The sequence below is a fragment of the Oryx dammah genome, unplaced genomic scaffold, assembly GCF_014754425.2.
Source record: "Oryx dammah isolate SB20612 unplaced genomic scaffold, SCBI_Odam_1.1 HiC_scaffold_1, whole genome shotgun sequence".
Lineage (NCBI taxonomy): Eukaryota > Metazoa > Chordata > Mammalia > Artiodactyla > Bovidae > Oryx > Oryx dammah.
Window position 1 is genome coordinate 108,621,589 of NW_024070185.1, and position 20,045 is coordinate 108,641,633.

At 38.5% G+C, this 20,045-nt stretch overlaps 1 protein-coding gene across 6 annotated transcripts in view; it reads left to right on the forward strand.

Moving 5' to 3' along the window:
• The window catches only part of CNTRL (centriolin), an 86,671-nt gene that overhangs the window by 16,461 nt on the left and 50,165 nt on the right, over positions 1-20,045 (forward strand). For 4 of the 6 annotated variants that reach the window (XM_040241197.1, XM_040241188.1, XM_040241178.1 and 1 more), the window contains 8 exons: positions 820-1,006; positions 3,901-4,094; positions 6,043-6,096; positions 9,190-9,309; positions 10,219-10,447; positions 11,960-12,069; positions 14,067-14,261; positions 19,788-19,941. In XM_040241197.1, coding sequence (XP_040097131.1) covers positions 820-1,006; positions 3,901-4,094; positions 6,043-6,096; positions 9,190-9,309; positions 10,219-10,447; positions 11,960-12,069; positions 14,067-14,261; positions 19,788-19,941 — 1,243 coding nt within the window. Of the gene's footprint in view, positions 1-819; positions 1,007-3,900; positions 4,095-6,042; positions 6,097-9,189; positions 9,310-10,218; positions 10,448-11,959; positions 12,070-14,066; positions 14,262-17,857; positions 18,119-19,787; positions 19,942-20,045 lie in introns of those variants that run through there. The other 2 variants (XM_040241206.1, XM_040241225.1) reach the window with 2 other exon arrangements.

Genomic DNA, 20,045 nt, shown 5'->3' on the forward strand with positions numbered 1-20,045 from the left:
TCTTGGAGTTTAGCGGGTGATGGGAGGAGGTAGCCATAAATTCATCTAATATTGCCGCACATGTTCCTAAAGTAGTTGATCCCTAGTTAGTACTGTTAACTATCAGGAAGCTCATTCAGTAAACGCTTATCTATTATTATTTCTAGTTTTGTACACTCACTCGTCTCAGTTCGTATTTGAATTGGGTTCAACAAGAGCATCCATTCGGGGAGATTTGTTTGCACTGGCTATTAGTAGTAGTATTTCTCAACCTTTTAAAATCCCTCTCTGGATAAATGTAAAAATCTCACTTTAGGACTGTGAATGTTTCTATATATCCTGTGAATGTTTCTATATATATATATTCATTTAATTATCAACTATAAGAGTTATCTGAAGATTTACAAAATTTCTCTTTCATGCCGTTTATATTTTTGATTTGTTCATTCAGTGTAATGGAAAGATAATAGGATTAGAGTGACCCAGTCTTGAATTCAAATCCTATTTCATTCACATGTACTCTCTGAGCTTTGAGCAAGTCACCTAAACTCTTTGAACCTCAGTTTCATGATCTATAAAATTCAGACGATATGTCATAGGTTTCTGTGAGGAGTCACAGATGACATGGCATGGGGAAAATGCCAAATATAGCTCTTGATACATTCTAGATCCTCAAATATTCCTCTCTGTCCCTCCCTTCAAACTACAATTGGATAATGGGTTTTATGAATAGGTTCCTTGTCATGATAATTGCAATTTCCTTGACTTATTACTTCCCTTAGGTATGTTTAGGATGTTTAAATTCAATTATGCCAATAATAATATTACATATCATTTTAGCTCCAAGATGTAAGCAAATTGAAACCACTTCAAGATTTGACTTCTCTGATCCTAGCTGAAAATCCAGTTGTGACCCTTCCCCATTACCTTCAGTTCACCATTTTTCACCTCCGATCACTGGAAAGTTTGGAAGGTCGGCCAGTAACCACTCAGGACAGGCAAGAAGCTTTTGAGAGATTCAGTTTAGGTAAGGTGACATATTTTTTAAAAAACTAAATTTGGATGAGAGAGGAATTTATTTTCATAAATGATTCAGAAAAGATATATTTGTTATTAACTTTATAATGCTATTAAAATTGGCATAGAAAATGGCACCACAGATCAGTGAATTCAGCAAATACTCATCAGGCGTGTGCTGTGAGCCAGGCTCTGTACGTGGCACTGAAGATAGGGCTAGCAAGATGTAAGGCACTGGCCTTCATGCAGCTTCTGTTTCAGTGGAAAAGACAGACAAAAAACAGCTAAAGCCAGACAAAGTAACAGAGCTGAACCCCTTTTCTGGAAAGTGGTGTAAAGGAATGGCTCTCTGAGGAAATGACATATAAGCTGAAGGCAAAGGCAGGAGAGGATAAGAGAGAGGGAAAAGCTTGTACTTTGCCATTGGGAAGATGCTGGTGAGTTGAGACAGAAAGAAGACTAGTCTGACAGGAGGATAGCTCAAGTTAAAGTTTGGAGAGGTAGGGGCAAGATGACACAGGGCGTGGGCTTTGGGTGTATTCCAGGCGCAGCAGAAAGCACTGACAGCATTTAAGTAGGTGTTACATGTTAAGAAGATTATTTCTGATGCAGGATGGAGAATGACTTAAAGCAGGGCAAAATGGTGATAAAGGGGCATGTTAGAAGGCTACTGGCTTAGGAATGTTGGTGGCCTGTATTTAGATGATAGATGTGGAACGGACAGATGCACTTTGGAAGTGGAATCAGCAGCACTTTTCTAATGGATTAGATAATCCTCAAGCTTCTGGCTTAAGTAAGTGGTTTGCTGGTAAAATTGTTTTGAAAATGGGAAAATTTAGAACTCTGAGTGTGAATGTCTGTGAGGCAGCCAAGAAGAGAATCAGAAATGTGTGTCTGGGTTTCAAAGAGATTTGTCCTAGAGATGTAAATTTGGGAGTTGTCAGCATAAAAATGATACTTAATTCCACCTGAATCAACTAGCTCTCTCAGGCAGCCTTCGGGGAGAGCAAAAAGGGGAGCCAGTTAGGAAAACAGAGAGGCCATCAAGGGAGGAGAAAACCAGGAAGTAGTGGGTTGCAAAAGTCTGAAGTTTTCAGAAGAGGAAGTAGTCAGCTATGTTGAGTGTCACTGAAACGTGAAGAAAGATGAGCACAGAGAAGTGCTTTAGACTGGCAACATAATGATGAGCTTGACAAGAGCAGTTAAGGAGTGGTTGGAACAAATGCTAGATTATAGATCGAAGAATGAATGGGAGGAAGACATTTGGATAAAGATTTGAAATTTCCTCCCACAGTTTCTCTCCCCTCGTACCTAATAAGTGAGTTTTTAAAAGTTTAAAAAAATTTGCCAATCACTTCCACACCAGGAAGTTGTCAGAAGCATCAAAGCTGGTAATCAAAGAAGCAGAATATTCAAGAGTTAAGTGGAGAAACAAATCATGGCTTAGTTTCTTTGGTCCTTGGGAAGACAAGGAGATGAGACCAGAGAAGAAGAATAAAGAGTGTCTCTTGATAAGTGGGGTGGGACACTTTCTCTGTCAGAAGGAAGAGAAGATGTGTGGAGGTGGTAGCTTTGTTGCTTTGGTGGTGAGAAGATGAGGAGTTTCTACTGGTGGGGTCTGTCTTGTTAATAAAGTATGAGCTCATCAACTGAAAAAAGAAAATAGAAGGAGTATGGGAGTTTTTTGAAGGGAAGAGGAAGGTATGAAGTAGCCTAACACAATAGTTATGTAATAGTTACAGGCTATGAACCTGTATGTTCAACCATTTGAAATTGATGTTAGTCCTTGTTTATTGATAAAAACAGCAGTTTCATGTGGTTTGATCCAGCACTTGAGAAATGATGTGGTAAACGTTTATTAGTTCGGGATCCCCTAACTCAACATTTGTTTCCCAGAATGTGATGTTTTGGAATCATTCAAAAACATAAATGATGCAAAGAGAAGTCATGTTGGGGGAAGTGTTTAAAGTACTTATGATTCATTCGCAACTTTGAATGTTAATTAGGAGCTTTTAGTGATGCTGAGCTCTTGGGATCCGGTGGTAACACAGATAGATGCAGTTTCTGCTTTCATAAAACTTCAGTGGGGAAGGCAGACACCAAGTCCCCCTGTGACGAGGGCCACGGCAGAGGTGCAGGGTGGCATCATAGCATTCCTGAGAAGCATCTTATCTGGGGAGGGTAGAGTCAGGGCTGGCTTCTCATAGTGTTTTATATTAAAAACCAAACCTGGAAGATGCAAAATAGGCCAGTAGGAGATAGAGGAAGACAGTTCCAGGCAGAAGGTGTGAATAAAAGCCTGCAGAGGAGAACAGGCATCAGAAAACTAAAGAAGTGGAATCATTTCAGAAATGTGTGCTTGAAAACGGGACTGGAGAGGGGATTTGGGACCAAATCATGAAAAGCCTTGTCAGTTCTTGATGAAAACCTTTTGGATCCTATCCTAAGCATCATAGGAAGCCTTAGAAGGATTCTTGAGATGTCTTCCCTGGTAGCTCAGCTGGTAAAGAATCCACCTGCCGTGCAGGATAACATGGTATTTTATTTTGTAAGCATGCTTGCAACATCCTTTAAAGTGTAATCACTAATATCACATAAAATTTTGCATGTTTTTTCTAAGAGACTTGGAAAAAGCCACCTCATTTATCAACACACAAATGCTTGGAATTAAAATATTATCTTTAAAAATTGTTATCCAGATGATTATGCCTTCCTTCCTTTTAGTATAAATCACTTTCTAGCTCAAAATAGTCTTTTTTCCCCTAAACTATAGTGAATAATTTAAAAAGTAGAATTGTATTTTTACTATTCTAAGACTTCTTTTGCTGTTATTTAAGAAATAGTCCTGCCTTTCTTCAAATAGAAAATATAATGATTCATAAACTATTCAATTTTTACTGGTAGAAGAGGTAGAAAGACTGGAAAGAGACCTGGAGAAGAAGATGATGGAAACTGAAGAGCTTAAAAGCAAACAAGCACAGTTCCTTGAAGAAATTAAAAATCAAGATAAATTGAACAGATCATTAAAAGAGGAGGCTATGCTACAAAAACAGAGCTGTGAGGAGCTCGAGAGTAACCTTAACACGAAAAATGAACTGGTAAGTCCGTATTTTACATTGCTGTGACTGTATTCTCTTGAAATAGAAAATTCTCTGTTCTTAGGTCTGAAAACACAACTTCCTGGCTGTAGGATGGCGAGGATGTGGTTTAACGGAAATAGCGTGCTGCAGTTTTGACATGCTGCAGTTGACTGCTCACTGCATGGTATGGCTGCCCAAAAGATGCGTGCTGTCTGGGACTGTGCCGGAAGCCTGCAGATAGTCAAAGGGCTGTTTCATGGAAGAGGGGCTGGAGTTACTGATGAAGCTCCCAAGAGATAAAATTAAGTGGCAACTAGTATTATAGGGAAGCAGTTTTTCATTTAGTAATGAAGAGGAAATCTAATAGCTGTCTTGAGATAAAATGTGATGACTCTGATTGTGTTTGCTCTCACTGAAACAGGCATGTACTCAGGGTTTAGGAAAAAGATTAAAAAAAAAATTAGTCAGGGAGACGACTAAATCACCTTAAAAGACTTTTTCAACCTAGAGAATCTGATCCTATAAAATTATTAGGCTACTTTCCTTGAAGGGAAAAATAGCTGTTGGTACTCTTTTTCTTTTTCATTTGACAATTCTTTCTCTGATCTAAGCATAACTTCAAAGAACTGTATTTCTCATATAATTAATAGAATCCTTTATACAGTTAATTTTTTTTATGTGTGTGTCCCTCTTTCAAAATTGGCATTCTGGCTTAATTACTTGATTTGTTGACAAGAATTCTGCCTAAACACTTGCATTTTTAAACAAGGGGGGAAAAACGTTCCCTTCTCTGTGTGGAGAGAGAAATTGTTGCTTATTTTTAATAAAACAATGTATCATTGGACAGCTCTCCAAGTTAAAAACTGCATACTCATATACATGTGTGCACACACATATGCACACACAGAAGTTCTTCTTTTCAGAGTCTGTATTGTGTTCCGTCATGTGGGTATTCTGTAATTTATTCAATCTACTGATTATTTAGGTTGCTGCCACTTTCTTGTTATTAGGAACAGAACTGTAGATAAAATCTTACTTTAAAAAAATCTTTATGCCTTATGCATTCATACTCGTAATTCCTTAGCATAATCACTGTAAGTTTAAAATTTTAAAATTTTGATTAATGTTAATGCACCCCTCAAAAAGCTTATAATGGCTTCACACTTCTATAGGAATGGGTGAAGGAACCCAATCCTTCAGTTGATATTATTTTGAACTTGTAAATAGAGTAGAAAAAAATAGAATCTCACTGGTTTAATTTCACAGTGTTTTTAGTTATTGAAGTACTGAATATATGTTTATTAGCTATTTTGTATTTCTTCTTTAAATTCATCTTGTTTTACTTGTTATTTTATGATTCCAAAGAACTGTTCTATGTTTAGAAAAAATATTTCTGTGTCTTATATTAAGAACCTACATTTGAAAAACATTTTCCATTATCTTATGCAGAATGTCTGGTGGTAATATCATCTATAGTTGTAAAATATTCTAGTTTCATGAAGTAATTCCTCATGTAGTATGCAAATTAACTTCTAAATGAAACATCATAGCATTGAAGGAAAACTTTTGGTGGTCATTTAACCTGTAATGGTCCTTCTCTCCTGCCACCAACAAATAATTAACTTTAATATTAATATTTCTCATTGTCTTTTTCAAATTATTTAAGTTATTTAACTCTTGTTCTTGTTTCCTCAGTTTTAAAGTGAGGACTATTTACCTGCCCTGTGACTAAGTGAGGTTATGAATCTGAAAATGCTTTAAAATGAACTAAATTAAGTAATATGGTAGTAAATTTGAAACTCATAGGTAGGATGATGATAAAATGCATCCATATAAAAATAATGCAGGTGTTAATAAGCATATCTTCCTAAGGTAAGTTGTCAGTAAAGAGCAACTTACGTTGTCATAGCCTCATTCTCTAGAATTCTCCAGGTGATGCTGTCCGTCTGCTTCTTTCTCCTTTTAGCCCTTGTCTTGGCTTGCAGACCCTTGTCTGCCGATTCTTCATCCCTCCTTAAAGGTAGTCTGTCCAGGGCTGAATCGTACAGTGGTTTTCATGGTTTGCATGGTAACTTGTGTTAATAGACTTACGTCCATTTTAAGTTTTGAAACTGGCTTGCCTTTCGAGAAATGTGCTCGTGTGTGTACATATTTTTTTTTAATGAATGTGTACATAGGAGAGTGAATATGAATGTGGGTAAAAGAATTTGTATTATTTTTCCTACTGGTAAATATGTTCAGTTCAGTCAACTCTTGATTATCCACAACTAATACTGTGACTACCCTACTTTCCAGGGCCTTAGACTCCCAGTTTGTTCTCATTTCTTCATTTCTTCAATGGACATTTATTGAGTGCTTACTGTATGCTAAGCCTACTGCTGTAAAAGATGCAAAGCACAGAGTATTTATTGGTAAAGTTGACCCTTGAACAACATGGGGGTTAACCCATGTAAAACTTTTAGTTGACCCTCAGTATCCTTAGTTTCTTGGTATCCGTGGATTCAACCAACCACTAACCGTCTAGTACTACAAGTAAATACTATTGGAAAATACGTATAAGTGGACCTGCTCAGTCAAACCCACATTGTTCAAAGGTCAGACTGTATTTGCCTGCAGAGGCCAGTTCATGTATCCACCATGGTCCAGTCACATTTGTTTTTCCCCACTGCCATCAAAGAAGGCAGTGGCCACCCGCTGCAGTACTCTTGCCTGGAAAACCCCATGGACAGAGGAGCCTAGCAGACTACAGTTTATGGGGCTGCAAAGAGTCGGACATGACTGGGCAACCGAGCACGCACTGCTGCTGACCTTTGAGGAGCAGAGCCCAAGAGTCGTTGACACTGTGGGTTGTGGGTTGCTTTCTTGAGACTCAGGGACTCGTGAGCATTGGTGAAAGCATCTGTGTGGGTAATGTGCTTGGCACCCCGCAGCAGGACATGGAAGGCGGTGTAGTATAACAGAGTGTTAGATTTGAAATCAGGAGACTTGGAATTGAGCTCTGCCTCTTCCATTACCAACTGGGCAACTTCCTTAACCTGTCTGTGCAGCTCTCATCTCATTGGGTGGTTGTGAAGATTTAGTGAGATAGCACATGCCAGATGCTTAGCACAGAGTCTCGCGTCCCTCGAGTCCTCAGTCAGGATTGCCTCTTATCCGCGTTAGCCTTGCTTCCCCTCGGGTCGATAGTCAGGAGGTGACTGAAAGCTGAGTCGTGCACGACTTTGGTTCCGTGGGCCTCATAAAATGCTTTGTGTGTGCTCATCCTCTTCAGCGTGCGTTTTCGTGTTAAAGAAGCCTGTCTGCATGCATATTGTTTAGTATCTACTGTTGGATGCTGGGGGCAATGAAAAAGCAGAAATCACTTAGTGGACCTTTGAAATGAGTCAAGAATTGGTTTAGTAGAAAGGGAGCTGGAACTGCTAGTTAATAAAATATTTAATTTTTACCACTAATTGTTTAACATCTGGCAAGTCAGTTAACCAATCTGGGGTTCAGTTTCTTTTTTAAATTTATTTATTTTAAATGAAACAAAGATGAATATTTTTAATGATAAAAGGTACAGTTCACAAAGAAGATATCATAAACCATTGGACACCTTAACAGCAAACAAACAACGATATAAAGCAAAAGTCAGAAGAAATATAAGGTAAAAGAAAAAATACATAATCATATTGATACATTTCTCTGAGGATGTTTTATCAAGTGCAGAAAAAATAAGAACAGGAGCATCTTAAGTGATGTCATTAATAATTTAAATATAATAGATTTATATTTAATCTATATTAATCATATTGTACACAAATATATTAAAAAATTTTTATCTCATGCATTGTTATTAGATATCCATAGGACATGTAGAAAAACTGGCAAAAGATAAGCATTACTAAATTTCAAAAAGTGGAATTCTTTTTTGTGTGTGATTCAGTTATACATATGTATGTGTGTTGTTTTAAAATTTATTTTCCATTATAGGTTATTACAAGGTATTGACCATAGTTCCCTGTGCTATATAGTAAACCTTTGCTGCTTGTTGCATATTGTTTTAAATTAGAAATCTAGCATTCTAGTCATACTGTCAAACATGTGGAATCAAAATATCATAAATTTTTTAGTTAGGCAAGAATTCATAAGTTTTCTAAAATATATATATTATTCATATATTTATATATATGTGTGTACAAAAGCTTCGCTACTATGCTTAATAAAGTCTTAAGAACATCAAAAGAGAAAAAAGAGATGGAGAAATTGAAAAACATAAACTAAATGAAACGGGAGCCCTGAATATGAAATAGAAAAAGTGAAACAAACTAGCTAAAAGTAAAAGGTCCTCATATAGTCCAGTTGTTTTTAAACATGGCTGCTCATTAGAAACAAATCTGGAGCTCTGGCAAAAAAAAAAAAAGCAATACTTGGGCATTTGTAGTTTATTTATAAATTCAGAAGATTAGATGATTTGTTTTCTTTTAGCTCCTAAATTTCCAAGAATAAACTAAAAAGTTGTAGTAGGATTACTTTATTAAAAATTTAATAATATCACATATTTGGATCTGATTGAGCTTATTTACACCTCTATCCTCCACTACAAAAATAATGTTCTGAACACTTAAAACCAAGATGTTGTTAGCCAAAATAAGACAGCAAGGGCAGTACACCAGTTAAAACCAATTTCCTATTTTCATCCTTCTCCTTCTAATTTCTTTGTAATTAATGTCTACTATCATGCCTATCCATGAAGCTATTGTAAATAAATTAAGTAAATTAGTACCAATTATTGGAAAAATCAGGAAGCAGATACTTGGTAGACTAGTTACTTAAAAATAATTGATAAGAATTATTTTCACATTTGGATAAAACAAGTTTGAATGATTTTTAAAAAAACTTTTCATTATATCCTAAAATAACATAATAAACTTCAAAGGTCTCTTATGTGATCTCTTATGAAATGATAATTTTGTATTTCATTTTTTATAATACTTTAGAATTAAGATAAAATGCTCTTAATGTTCTATCTGCTGTGGGATTTTTTGAAATCTAATAATCAGTGCCACACCAGTCTACCTCTATACTAACTTATTGAATCTGTGTGTTGTTTCTTATCAAATTGGGCCAACAGCTAAGGCAGAAGACCATGGAACTAACGCGAGCATGTCAAAAACAGTATGAACTGGAACAGGAGTTGGCTTTTTATAAAATCGATGCTAAATTTGAGCCACTGAATTATTATCCCTCAGAGGTGAGTTATTTTAATTTTGTAGTAATCCAAATTAAAGACAGGATAGAAGGGGGCAGGGGAGGGCAGGGTAGTGGTGATGTTTAACAATATTTTATTGTTAATCACGTTCTTGTTATGAGGATATCAGCAGAGTAAATGTATTTTGGTTCAATCTGTGAATGATCTAGCTCATTGAGATAGAGCAGTGTCCATGAGTTTAAAAGCCCCAAAAGGATATTTGCCAACATCCATATTTGTAACCCGGAGCAACCTTCTAATCCTTAGTTATCTCACTCAAAAGTGTAGTTTGATCAGCTTCCTTAAATCCAAACTTCCAGGAAAACTACAACTGCACACTGCCTGCTTCAGTGTCCATGGCATAGTCATATTATTGTTTGTTCAGGAATCACTGGGTTCAGTATTCATCAGTCATTATTTATACAAATACCATAAATGTCACTGTAATGGAAAGCCATTTAACTTCCAAGATCCAGTGATTCCAATCAATATCATATATCATTTAGTAAAAATTAAGTAATTAAAATTTATTAGACTGAGATTTTACTTATGCCAGCCAAGAAACCAAAATACAATGCCTAGACTTCTGATTTGAGAGATTCAGCAGTACTTAAAAAAGCACATATCTGTAGGTACTTCCATAGTCAATCAATCCAGCTCACTCTTCAGGGATAGGAAGAGGAATCTTTTTGAGACCATTTTTTTTTTTTGTTCTAGTTCCTTTTTAGTATTAAGAGTAAAATAGAAGAGTTCTCTATATAATTATATATATATATTTTTTTAACTTCTATATATGTAAGATTAGTATTTAGGGAATCCTGTGCTATATTCTTCACTAATAAAACGAAAAACGTCACTTGACTGCATAGCAGTTATTTACTAAAGCATAAGCTCTGTTTATTTTGTTTCCAGTATGTTGACGTTGATAAAGCCCCAGATGAAAGCCCTTACATTGGCAAGTCCAGATACAAGAGAAATATGTTCGCCACAGAGAGTTACATTGCAGATAATGCCCAGCCAGTTGAGATCAAGAGGATGGAGCCAGAGGAAGGGGAGCAACTTAGAAACGAGCATGTGAACTCAAAAGCCCATATGCCACTGGGCGCGGAGCTGGAAGACAAAGAGAACGGAATAAATACAGGTTAAAACAAGCTACTTTCAATTCTTCAAATATGTAAAAAGACAATATATATGCCGACTTTTTAAATTCTTCTAGTTAAACATGCTGAAGGTATTTATTATGATGGTGTTTACATGAGAAGTTCAAAACAAAAGTAGTGGTTCATTGAGCAGGTTAGTTTTTAATCATTCCTGTTAACAAAGGAGAATTAAAATCTGACCATAATTTGGCAACATGTCCAGGGGCTCCAAGAATGCTTAAATCTGGTTGTCGTGACAACAGATTCTTCTCACCATTGGACCTGCACATTCAAAGGCACGTTTAGTAAAAACTGAAGCAAGTACAGTTATTGATGCTTATGCTGCTGAGTCACTTCAGTCGTGTCTGACTCTGTGCGACCCCGTAGATGGCAGCCCACCAGGCTCCCCTGTCCCTGGGATTCTCCAGGCAAGAACACTGGAGTGGGCTGCCATTTCCTTCTCCAATGCATGAAAGTGAAAAGTGAAAGTGAAGTCGCTCAGTCGTGTCTGACTCGGCGTCCCCATGGACTGCAGCCCACCAGGCTTCTCCGTCCATGGGATTTTCCAGGCAAGAGTACTGGATTGGGGTGCCATTGCCTTCTCCAGTTCATGCCTATACATGTTGCTAAAACCTGAAGCAGTGCTTTGGGTAAGCGGGATTAGTGTATTCTTCTTAGGCTTGGGTCCAGGGCTGACTTCTGACTCTTCTGACCTGTCCCACACTCCACCTCCTCAGTTTCCTCCCAAATCATGTAATTCAAGGAATCTTACCACTTCCTGGCAAGTCATAAAGAGAAAGAAATCAACCCAAGGGGACACTTAGAGACCGTCCAAATGGCAGAGTTTAAATGCACTTACTCACTTAGCTGTATGCATATGAAGGAATTAGAAAGCAGTCTTGAGTTCATGCATCTATCTCACTGGTACCCACGGCCCATTGTGGGGATCTCAGTCACTGAGGTTAGTGGTCCATCTTCCCTTGGTTGGCAGCTAAAGGGAAGAACTCAGAAGGCCAGTAGAGGTTGACCTGGAGACCGGAAGAATGAGGCCGGCTGCCGTGTCTGCACACACTGTCCTCAAGGCTCTGGAAGGGAAAGGCAAACTGCCTCAGACGCCTGTGCTGGCTTCACGGGGCTCACGGTCCCATAGGAGATGGGGAAACAGGGAGGGAGAGAGCAATTAGAAACTCGAGGCAGAAAATCATTTGTAAGTGCATATTTTCAAGTAAAATCCTTCGTCTCTCAAAAGTTCCTTAATTTGGGGACTATCAAGTAGAGCCCCTTTTATGTTAAGAATTTTACAAGTAAATGGATCAATTATAGCTCTATGTCATATCATGAAACTATTCTGTAGATTAATAGAGGAAAACCATCATAAGCAATTACTTTTTTTATTCATGTGATGTATAATTACAGAATTTAATTGAGGAAGTTATTGCTAAGAAAAGGGTAGAAATTTGAGAATTAAGTATTTTTCTTGTGTGTGTCTGTGTGCATGGTTTTTAAATTTGTAGCACAAGCTCGACTATCAGAACTGCATGATGAAATAGAAAAGGCAGAACAACAAATTTTAAGAGCCACTGAAGAATTTAAACAACTGGAAGAAGCTGCACAGCTTAAAAAAGTAGGTAAAAGTAAAGCTGTATTGCTGAGAGGAAACGCCGAGAGTGAAGTAAGCTTCCCTCTTCATAGCTGTGTAAAGACCGTCTTCAAACAGCCTTTAACAGTGCTGCCTATTTAATTGTGGAATAACAAACTTCAGAGTCAGACATGGTTCTAGCATTTTCCAATTTCATTTCCTACCATTCAGGATGACATCCTATTAGCATTTTATAGATTGTACAGGTATACATTACTTTCATGTAAAAAAGATACATTCCATCTACTCTATTATGAAAGTGTCTAATTTATCAAGGGAAGCGGCTTCCTAATATCTTTCTTAATTTAATTAAACAGTCCCCACCATTAAGATCTTACCTGGAACCTAGATTAAGAGCCAGAAGACATCTCTGTAATAACATTATTAAACACAGGCAGCAAAAATATAAATGATATAAAATGCAGTATATAAAAAGATGATGTCATGAAGAAGTAAACAGCTCAAAACCTGTGATGTAGCTGAATAGGAAGAAAGTTCAAAAAAGGAACTATTCTGACATTTTAGTTTTTAAGTATGTAAAAGGTTTTAATTATTTGCAACTTCTAAAACTCAATATTTCAAAATTATGATGGTAACTGTATTCACACCATAGTAAGTAGAAAAGAAAATGAAGTCCAAGTTATGTGTTCTTTTAAAAAGATACCTTGTGTGTTACTTTCAGACTGTTTAGTAACCAGAAACTGATTCGGGTTTGTGTGGCAGTTGCTGATCGGGCTGCGCCCTGAATAATGAACAGCTGTGTTCCTCCCACAGGGACAGGAAGTAGGCAATAGATAGTAAAAATAAGTTTAGCAGAAACGTGTAGATAAACAGCATAGGTTGTAGGGAGGGAAAAAATGAAAGTTAGGAGAAACAGTAAAAAGGATGTCGAGTGTGGCAGCCCACAGAGGCCTCGCTGAGGAGGCGACACTCAGGCTGAGAGAGCATGACAGGCCAGTGAGGTCTTGAGGCAGAGCTGACAGAGTGTGCGAAAGGCTTGAGACTGAAGAGTCCTCTGCAGAGTGAGCGAGAGTGTAGTGGGAGATGAGGTTAAAGCTCATGCCAGGCATCATAGACCCTTTTATCCTGAATGGAATAGGAAACCTTTGCAGGACTTTAGGTGGTAGAGTGGCTGATCTTATTTGTATTTTTGTAAGGTCGCTCTCCTACTTGATGAGATGAAGTGGGTTGAGAGAGATGGAAAGAATGGAGATGAGTACATTGGTTTGGAGGCTGTTGTCTAGTACAGGCAAGGTATGATAATGGCTTGGACCGCAAAGGTGATGGTAGTCATGGAGAGAAAGGAGAGTAGGTAAAAATCCGGCAGGAGAAATGGCGGGAGTTAAAGAAGGATTGAAGTGGGAGAAGAGGCGGACAGAACTGTCAAGAGTAGTTTATAAGAATTCATAATTTATAAGAGTAATTAGATAAGAATGTTTTAAAACAGCACTGGCCAAAGCTTTATATAGATAAATTGATAGAAGTAAATAATGTACAAAATATTTAAGTAAATAGATCCTTATAAAATGTACTTAGGAAAAAGCTATTTTAAGTGAGTTATTTAAATATTTTTAAAATATTTACATTTTTAAATATAATAAAGCCTTATAATAAAGCCTTTAATTACACTGTCAGTTTTATATTCTAATACAAGGGTAAGTGCTAAAGTCAACTACCATTAAGGCTATGGTTATTATTATTACTAATTTATGTTGTTTATACTAGAATGAAAAGTTTCATTACTACCTGCATTTATTTTCTCATAAGCTCTTGTAAAATAAACATTTTTACGTGTAATAAAGATAAAAGTGTAAGCTGTGAATGGGTTGCCGAGATAACTCTTAGATTTTACTTTTACTAAGAAAATCTGATAGAGCATGCAGTTATACTGTTTTAAAATTGTGCTAGTTGTTTTCTGTAAATTTGAAAGTCAGTGTTTCTGTCCTTTGCTAATTGTGTATTGGGGTGTGGGGGGGAATTAGATTTCAGAAGCAGAGAAAGACTTTCTTCTCAAGCAGCTGAGTGGCAGGATACAACTTCTAAATAAATTACGCCAGGAAGTTCTTGATCTAGAAATGCAGATGGAAAAGCAGAGAGGAGAGATTGCTGAAAAGCAGGAGGAGATCAAGGACCTCCAAAGAGTTATTGATAGTCTGGATTCCAAAGACCCAAAACATGTAAGTAAATGAAGAGAGCTTTGGCTTGTTCTGTGGGGGTGAGAATATCATTTTTTCTGTTAATAGATATTATGTCTCATCATTTTTAGCCTCAGAGTCCTTTCTGAAAATCCCTTACTTTGATGCACAAATGTGAGCAACGTGTTTATGTGTGTGTGTATATATAACATGTCTGTATATACATATTGTTTGTTGTTTTTATTTAGTCACTAAGTCATATCTGACTGTTGTGTGACCCAGCTGTAACCTGCCAGGCTCCCCTGGGATTTCCCAGGCAAGAATACTGGAATGGGTTGCCATTTTCTTCTCCAGGGAATCTTCCCAATGCAGAGATCGAACCTGATCTCCTGCACTGCAGGCGGATATTTTACCACTGAGCCACTGGGAAGCCCACATGAAAAATTAGAGATTTTAAATAATATATAATATGGCCAGCAAATTTGGAAAACTCAGCAGTGGCCACAGGACTGGAAAAGGTCAGTTTTCATTCCAGTTCCAAAGAAAGGCAATGCAAAAGAATGCTCAAACTACCGCACAATTGCACTCATCTCACATGCTAGTAAGGTAATGCTCAAAATTCTCCAAGCCAGGCTTCAGCAATACGTGAACCATGAACTCCCTCATGTTCAAGCTGGTTTTAGAAAAGGCAGAGGAATCAGAGATCAAATTGCCAACATCTGCTGGATCATGGAAAAAGCAGGAGAGTTCCAGAAAAACATCTATTTCTGCTTTATTGACTATGCCAAAGCCTTTGACTGTGTGGATCACAATAAACTGTGGAAAATTCTGAAAGAGATGGGCATACCAGACCACCTGACCTGCCTCTTGACAAATCTGTATGCAGGTTAGGAAGCAACAGTTAGAACTGGACATGGACCAACAGACTGGTTCCAAATAGGAAAAGGAGTACGTCAAGGCTATATATTGTCACCCTGCTTATTTAACTTCTATGCAGAGTACATCATGAGAAACGCTGAGCTGGAAGAAACACAAGCTGGAATCAAGATTGCCGGGAGAAATCTCAATAACCTCAGATATGCAGACGACACCACCCTTATGGCAGAAAGTGAAGAGGAGCTAAAAAGCCTCTTGATGAAAGTGCAAGAGGAGAGCGAAACAGTTGGCCTAAAGCTCAACATTCAGAAAACGAAGATCATGGCATCCAGTCCCATCACTTCATGGGAAATAGATGGGGAAACAGTGGAAACAGTGGCTGACTTTATTTTTTGGGCTCCAAAATCACTGCAGATGGTGACTGCAGCCATGAAATTAAAAGATGCTTACTCCTTGGGAGAAAAGTTATGACCAACCTAGATAGTGACAAGCAGAGACATTACTTTGCCAACTAAGGTCTGTCTAGTCAAGGCTATGGTTTCAAGGCTATGGTTTTTCCTGTGGTCATGTATGGATGTGAGAGTTGGACTGTGAAGAAGGCTGAGTGCTGAAGAATTGATGCTTTTGAACTGTGGTATTGGAGAAGACTCTTGAGAGTCCCTTGGACTGCAAGGAGATCCAACCAGTCCATTCTGAAGGAGATCAGCCCTGGGATTTCTTTGGAAGGAATGATGCTAAAGCTGAAACTCCAGTACTTTGGCCACCTCATGCGAAGAGTTGACTCATTGGAAAAGACTCTGATGCTGGGAGGGATTGGGGGCAGGAGGAGAAGGGGACGACCGCGGATGAGATGGCTGGATGGCATCACTGACTCGATGGACGTGAGTCTGAGTGAACTCCAGGAGATGGTGATGGACAGGGAGGCTTGGCGTGCTGTGATTCATGGGGTCGCAAAGAGTCGGACACGACTGAGTGACTGAACTGAACTGAACTGAACTGATGGCCTATAATATCTTCCCTTATCACATTTATTTGCTCAAAAGTCGACCACCCTGTGTAAGGCCCCTAAGGACAGGAACTGTATCCCCAGGGGTCAATACTACGTTTAGAATGATTGCATTAAGGAAAATAGTCGAGAGCAGGCCTATAGCTACTATCCAAACAAAGCTCCTTTCCTCCCTATTTGAGTTCTGTGATCTATGGGTGTAATTACACCCTAGATTGTCTATTTGCTTCCAACAAATAACTGTGATAGTCTTGGCATACAGGGAGTCTGATACACACTGGATATCTGTAAAGTATTACATATAGAAAGAGGTTAAATGAAAAGTAGGAAAGGCATGAAAGTTTTGAAGGGAGTCAAAATCAGTGTATTAGTGGAGATGAAGCATGCAGGCCAGATTTTAAGACTCCTGAAGTTTAGTTCTAGGGTTGTAGCTTTAGTCTGAGTACCAGAGGATGTCTCTTTTTAGTTCATTTACCCAGAAGGAGCATCTTTTTTCTAGTTTGCACAAAGTTACCTTATTGGCTAGTGTCTGGAACCCCATTTTATTGCTGCAAAATGTGAACATTTTAGCAAGAGGGAAATAAGCATGGTATTGTGCATATTTTTCTGCAGATATAGACTAACCTTTATTATCAGATGAAGTATTTTTCTGAATTGCAAATAGAATTTAAAAGTAAAAGCTTGAGAGATCAGAAAGCAGTAAATGAGATACGATGAGAAACATGTATTAAGTGACAGTGATGTGTCTTGCATTGCGCTTGGTTTTAGGATAAACTGTGAGGAACTTTATTACAGCATCCAAATGAGATTGGTGACTTTTTAACTTGCATAAGATTTTAAAAAAATAAATAAAGAAGAGGGGGGCTTCCCTAGTTGCTCAGTGATTAAAAAAAAAATCTGCCTGCTAATGCAGGTGATGTGGGTTCCATCCCTGGGTCGGAAAGATCCCCTAGAGAAGGAAATGGCAACCCACTCCAGTATTCTTGCCTGGAAAATTCCATGGACAGAGGAGTCTGGCAGGCTACATACAGTCCATTGGGTCACAAAAGAATCAGACTCAGCTTAGTGACTGAACAACAGCAAATAAGATAAAAGTGAGATCAGCCCTGGGATTTCTTTGGAAGGACTGATGCTGAAGCTGAAGCTCCAGTACTTTGGACGCCTCATGCGAAGAGTTGACTCATTGGAAAAGACTCTGATGCTGGGAGGGATTGGGGGCAGGAGGAGAAGGGGACGACAGAGGATGAGATGGCTGGATGGCATCACGGACTCGATGGACGTGAGTCTGGGTGAACTCCGGGAGTTGGTGATGGACAGGGAGGCAGAGCCGGACAGGACTGAGCGACTGAACTGAACTGAACAGAAATGATTTCTGAAGTCTCCCTTTTAGGAAGAGGCAGAGCCCACGCTTAGGGTACTAGATGACTTTCTCCTCACAAAGGAGTTACAAATCTAAAGAAATTAATTACTTTTAAAATTAGCTCAGTGCCAAGCCTAATCAAGTTTTCAACAAATGCAAGCATTTAACTAGTTTTCAAAAGTAAAAGATACTATGTAAAAATCATAAATCCCTTTAGTTAGAGAAAACGGTTCACAGCTAGAAGCAGAAATATCAGAGGAACAAGGAACAAATGTAATAAGGGGGGATTTGTATCCCTGTTCACTATCTAGCTATGCCCTATGGAAGCAAAAGGTAACTACCCCTAGAGGGAATCAGCCTGTAGTAATCTGTTTTCGCGATTGGCCTCGGGGAGCTTCCTGTGTTGTGATTTAAAGCGTGGAGGGTGGGGCCTCCTTGCAGAGGCTGCTTGCGATTGGACGGGCTGGGTTGCCGCTCAGCCTCCGCCAGGAAAGTGGTTTGAAGTGCTGGGAGGTTAGAGGTTCGGAGGCGCTTACAGAAATGTGGCTGTCAGAGAGGGAAGTGCACATGAGTTTCAAGGCAACATTAGAAAGCGTTCCGCCCACAGCTCCTCTGTTCTCAACGGCTCAGTTTTAACAGGACACATTCTAAGTTAAGGTATGATCATTTTCTGTCTCTCTCTCGCTGTACAAGGACTTAGAAAGGAGGAGGAGTCAGATGTAAGTTCCTGTTTTTACAATACCTCTATTGTGAGCTCCACGGTAAGGAAAATCGCCGAGTATGCTTTTGCTCCCATGTGTTTAATGCAGATCATTGACGTATTGAACTAATTTTTTGTTCTGCATGTAGAGATTTCAGTAGAAGTTTTAATGGTGAATTTTTAAGATTTATTGATACAAGTATGAGGGCAGAAGATTTTAAAAATTCACTGAGCCACAAAAATCCTAAATTTACTTAGAATTTAAGCTTTTATCTTTAGTTACCTTTTGAGAAAGATTTCAGATGGGTATTTTGGGAGAGTAGGAGGAGTTTTGAAAATCCCATTGAGTCAAGCTGGTGTCTCATCTGTTCTTCAGAAATGAAGAGACTTTCTTGTCTTTGGAGGCAACAGCATGTAAAACTGAGGACTGTTCTTTTATAGTGAAATTATAGTCTTAGACTTGAGAAGAATGGAGTTTGTTACCGGATGGATATAGTTCTTTCTCCTGATTCTTTCTCTTGATTTATTTTTGTTCTGTTCCTCTGACCCTGTGAGGGCAAGCTAGAGCTATGAGAGTGTGCATAGGAGGACACAGGTTCTCTGGGGAATCATTTTGTCTCCATATGAACAGTTGCCTAAGGAGACCTGGGCAGTCATCTGGTGGACCTGAGATTCCATCCTCACGCGTGAAAGAAAGAGTTAGACTAGAGCATTGGTTCTCAGGTTTTTATGCCAGCACGCCTGAGAGATGCAGCCCAGTCCTCTCAGTTAGCAGCAGCTCCCTAAAGCAATGACTGTCAAGGTATATGTGGGTGTGGGAAAGCTTTTTTTCTACCAGGAATATATGTAGTGGTTGGAGGAGAAGGGCGTGCCTCCATAGGGCCCTCCGTCTTGAGGATCACTGGCCTAAATGGTCTTTGAGGTCTCTCTCAACTCCCAGTTTATAGAACTTAAAAGCAAAATGTTTCTTTGTATAAAGAATTGAAAATAAAATTGAATTCTAAGGAAGTGTTTATTTCATGTCTCTATCTCCCCCAAAATATTATAAAAACATTACTTTGCTGACAAAGGTCCATCTAGTCAAAGCTATGTATGGGTGTGAGAGTTGGACCATAAAGAATGCTGAGAGCCAAAGAATTGATGCTTTTGAACTATGGTGTTGGAGAAGACTCTTGAGAGTCCCTTCAACTTCAAGGAGATCAAACCAGTCAATCCTAAAGGAAATCAGTCCTGAATATTCACTGGAAGGACTGATGCTGAAGCTGAAGCTCCAATACTTTGGCCACCTGATGCGAAGAGCTGATTCATTGGAAAAGACCTTGATGCTGGGAAAGATTAAAGACAGGAGGAGAAGGGGATGACCGAGGATGAGATGGTTGGATGGCATCACTGCCTTGATGGACATGAGTCTGAGCAAGACCCAGGGGTTGGTGATGGACAGGGAGGCCTGGCGTGCTGCCATCCACGGGGTCGCAGAGAAAGCAGCTCACGTGAAAACAACACAGTGTCTGTCACAGAACAGATGCAGATTGTTACATTGTCTTTTCCATTCTTCCTTAGAAATGTTATTAAGGATGATTACTTTTATAGACATTAAAAGAATTTGGATTTTTTTTTTCAATTTAGTGCCATATGAAGGCTCAAAAAAGGGGTAAAGAACAACAATTTGACATTATGAACAAGCAGTACAAACAACTTGAAAGCCGTTTGGATGAGATACTTTCTAGAATTGCTAAAGAAACTGAAGAGATTAAGGACCTTGAACAACAGCTTACTGAAGGTGAGAATTCTAAGCAGGATTTGAGGTATATCAGTTTCAGTGTTAGTAAAAGACAAATGACAGGCGTTAGTCCAAATATTAGCTGAATATGCTTCAGCTGTTAG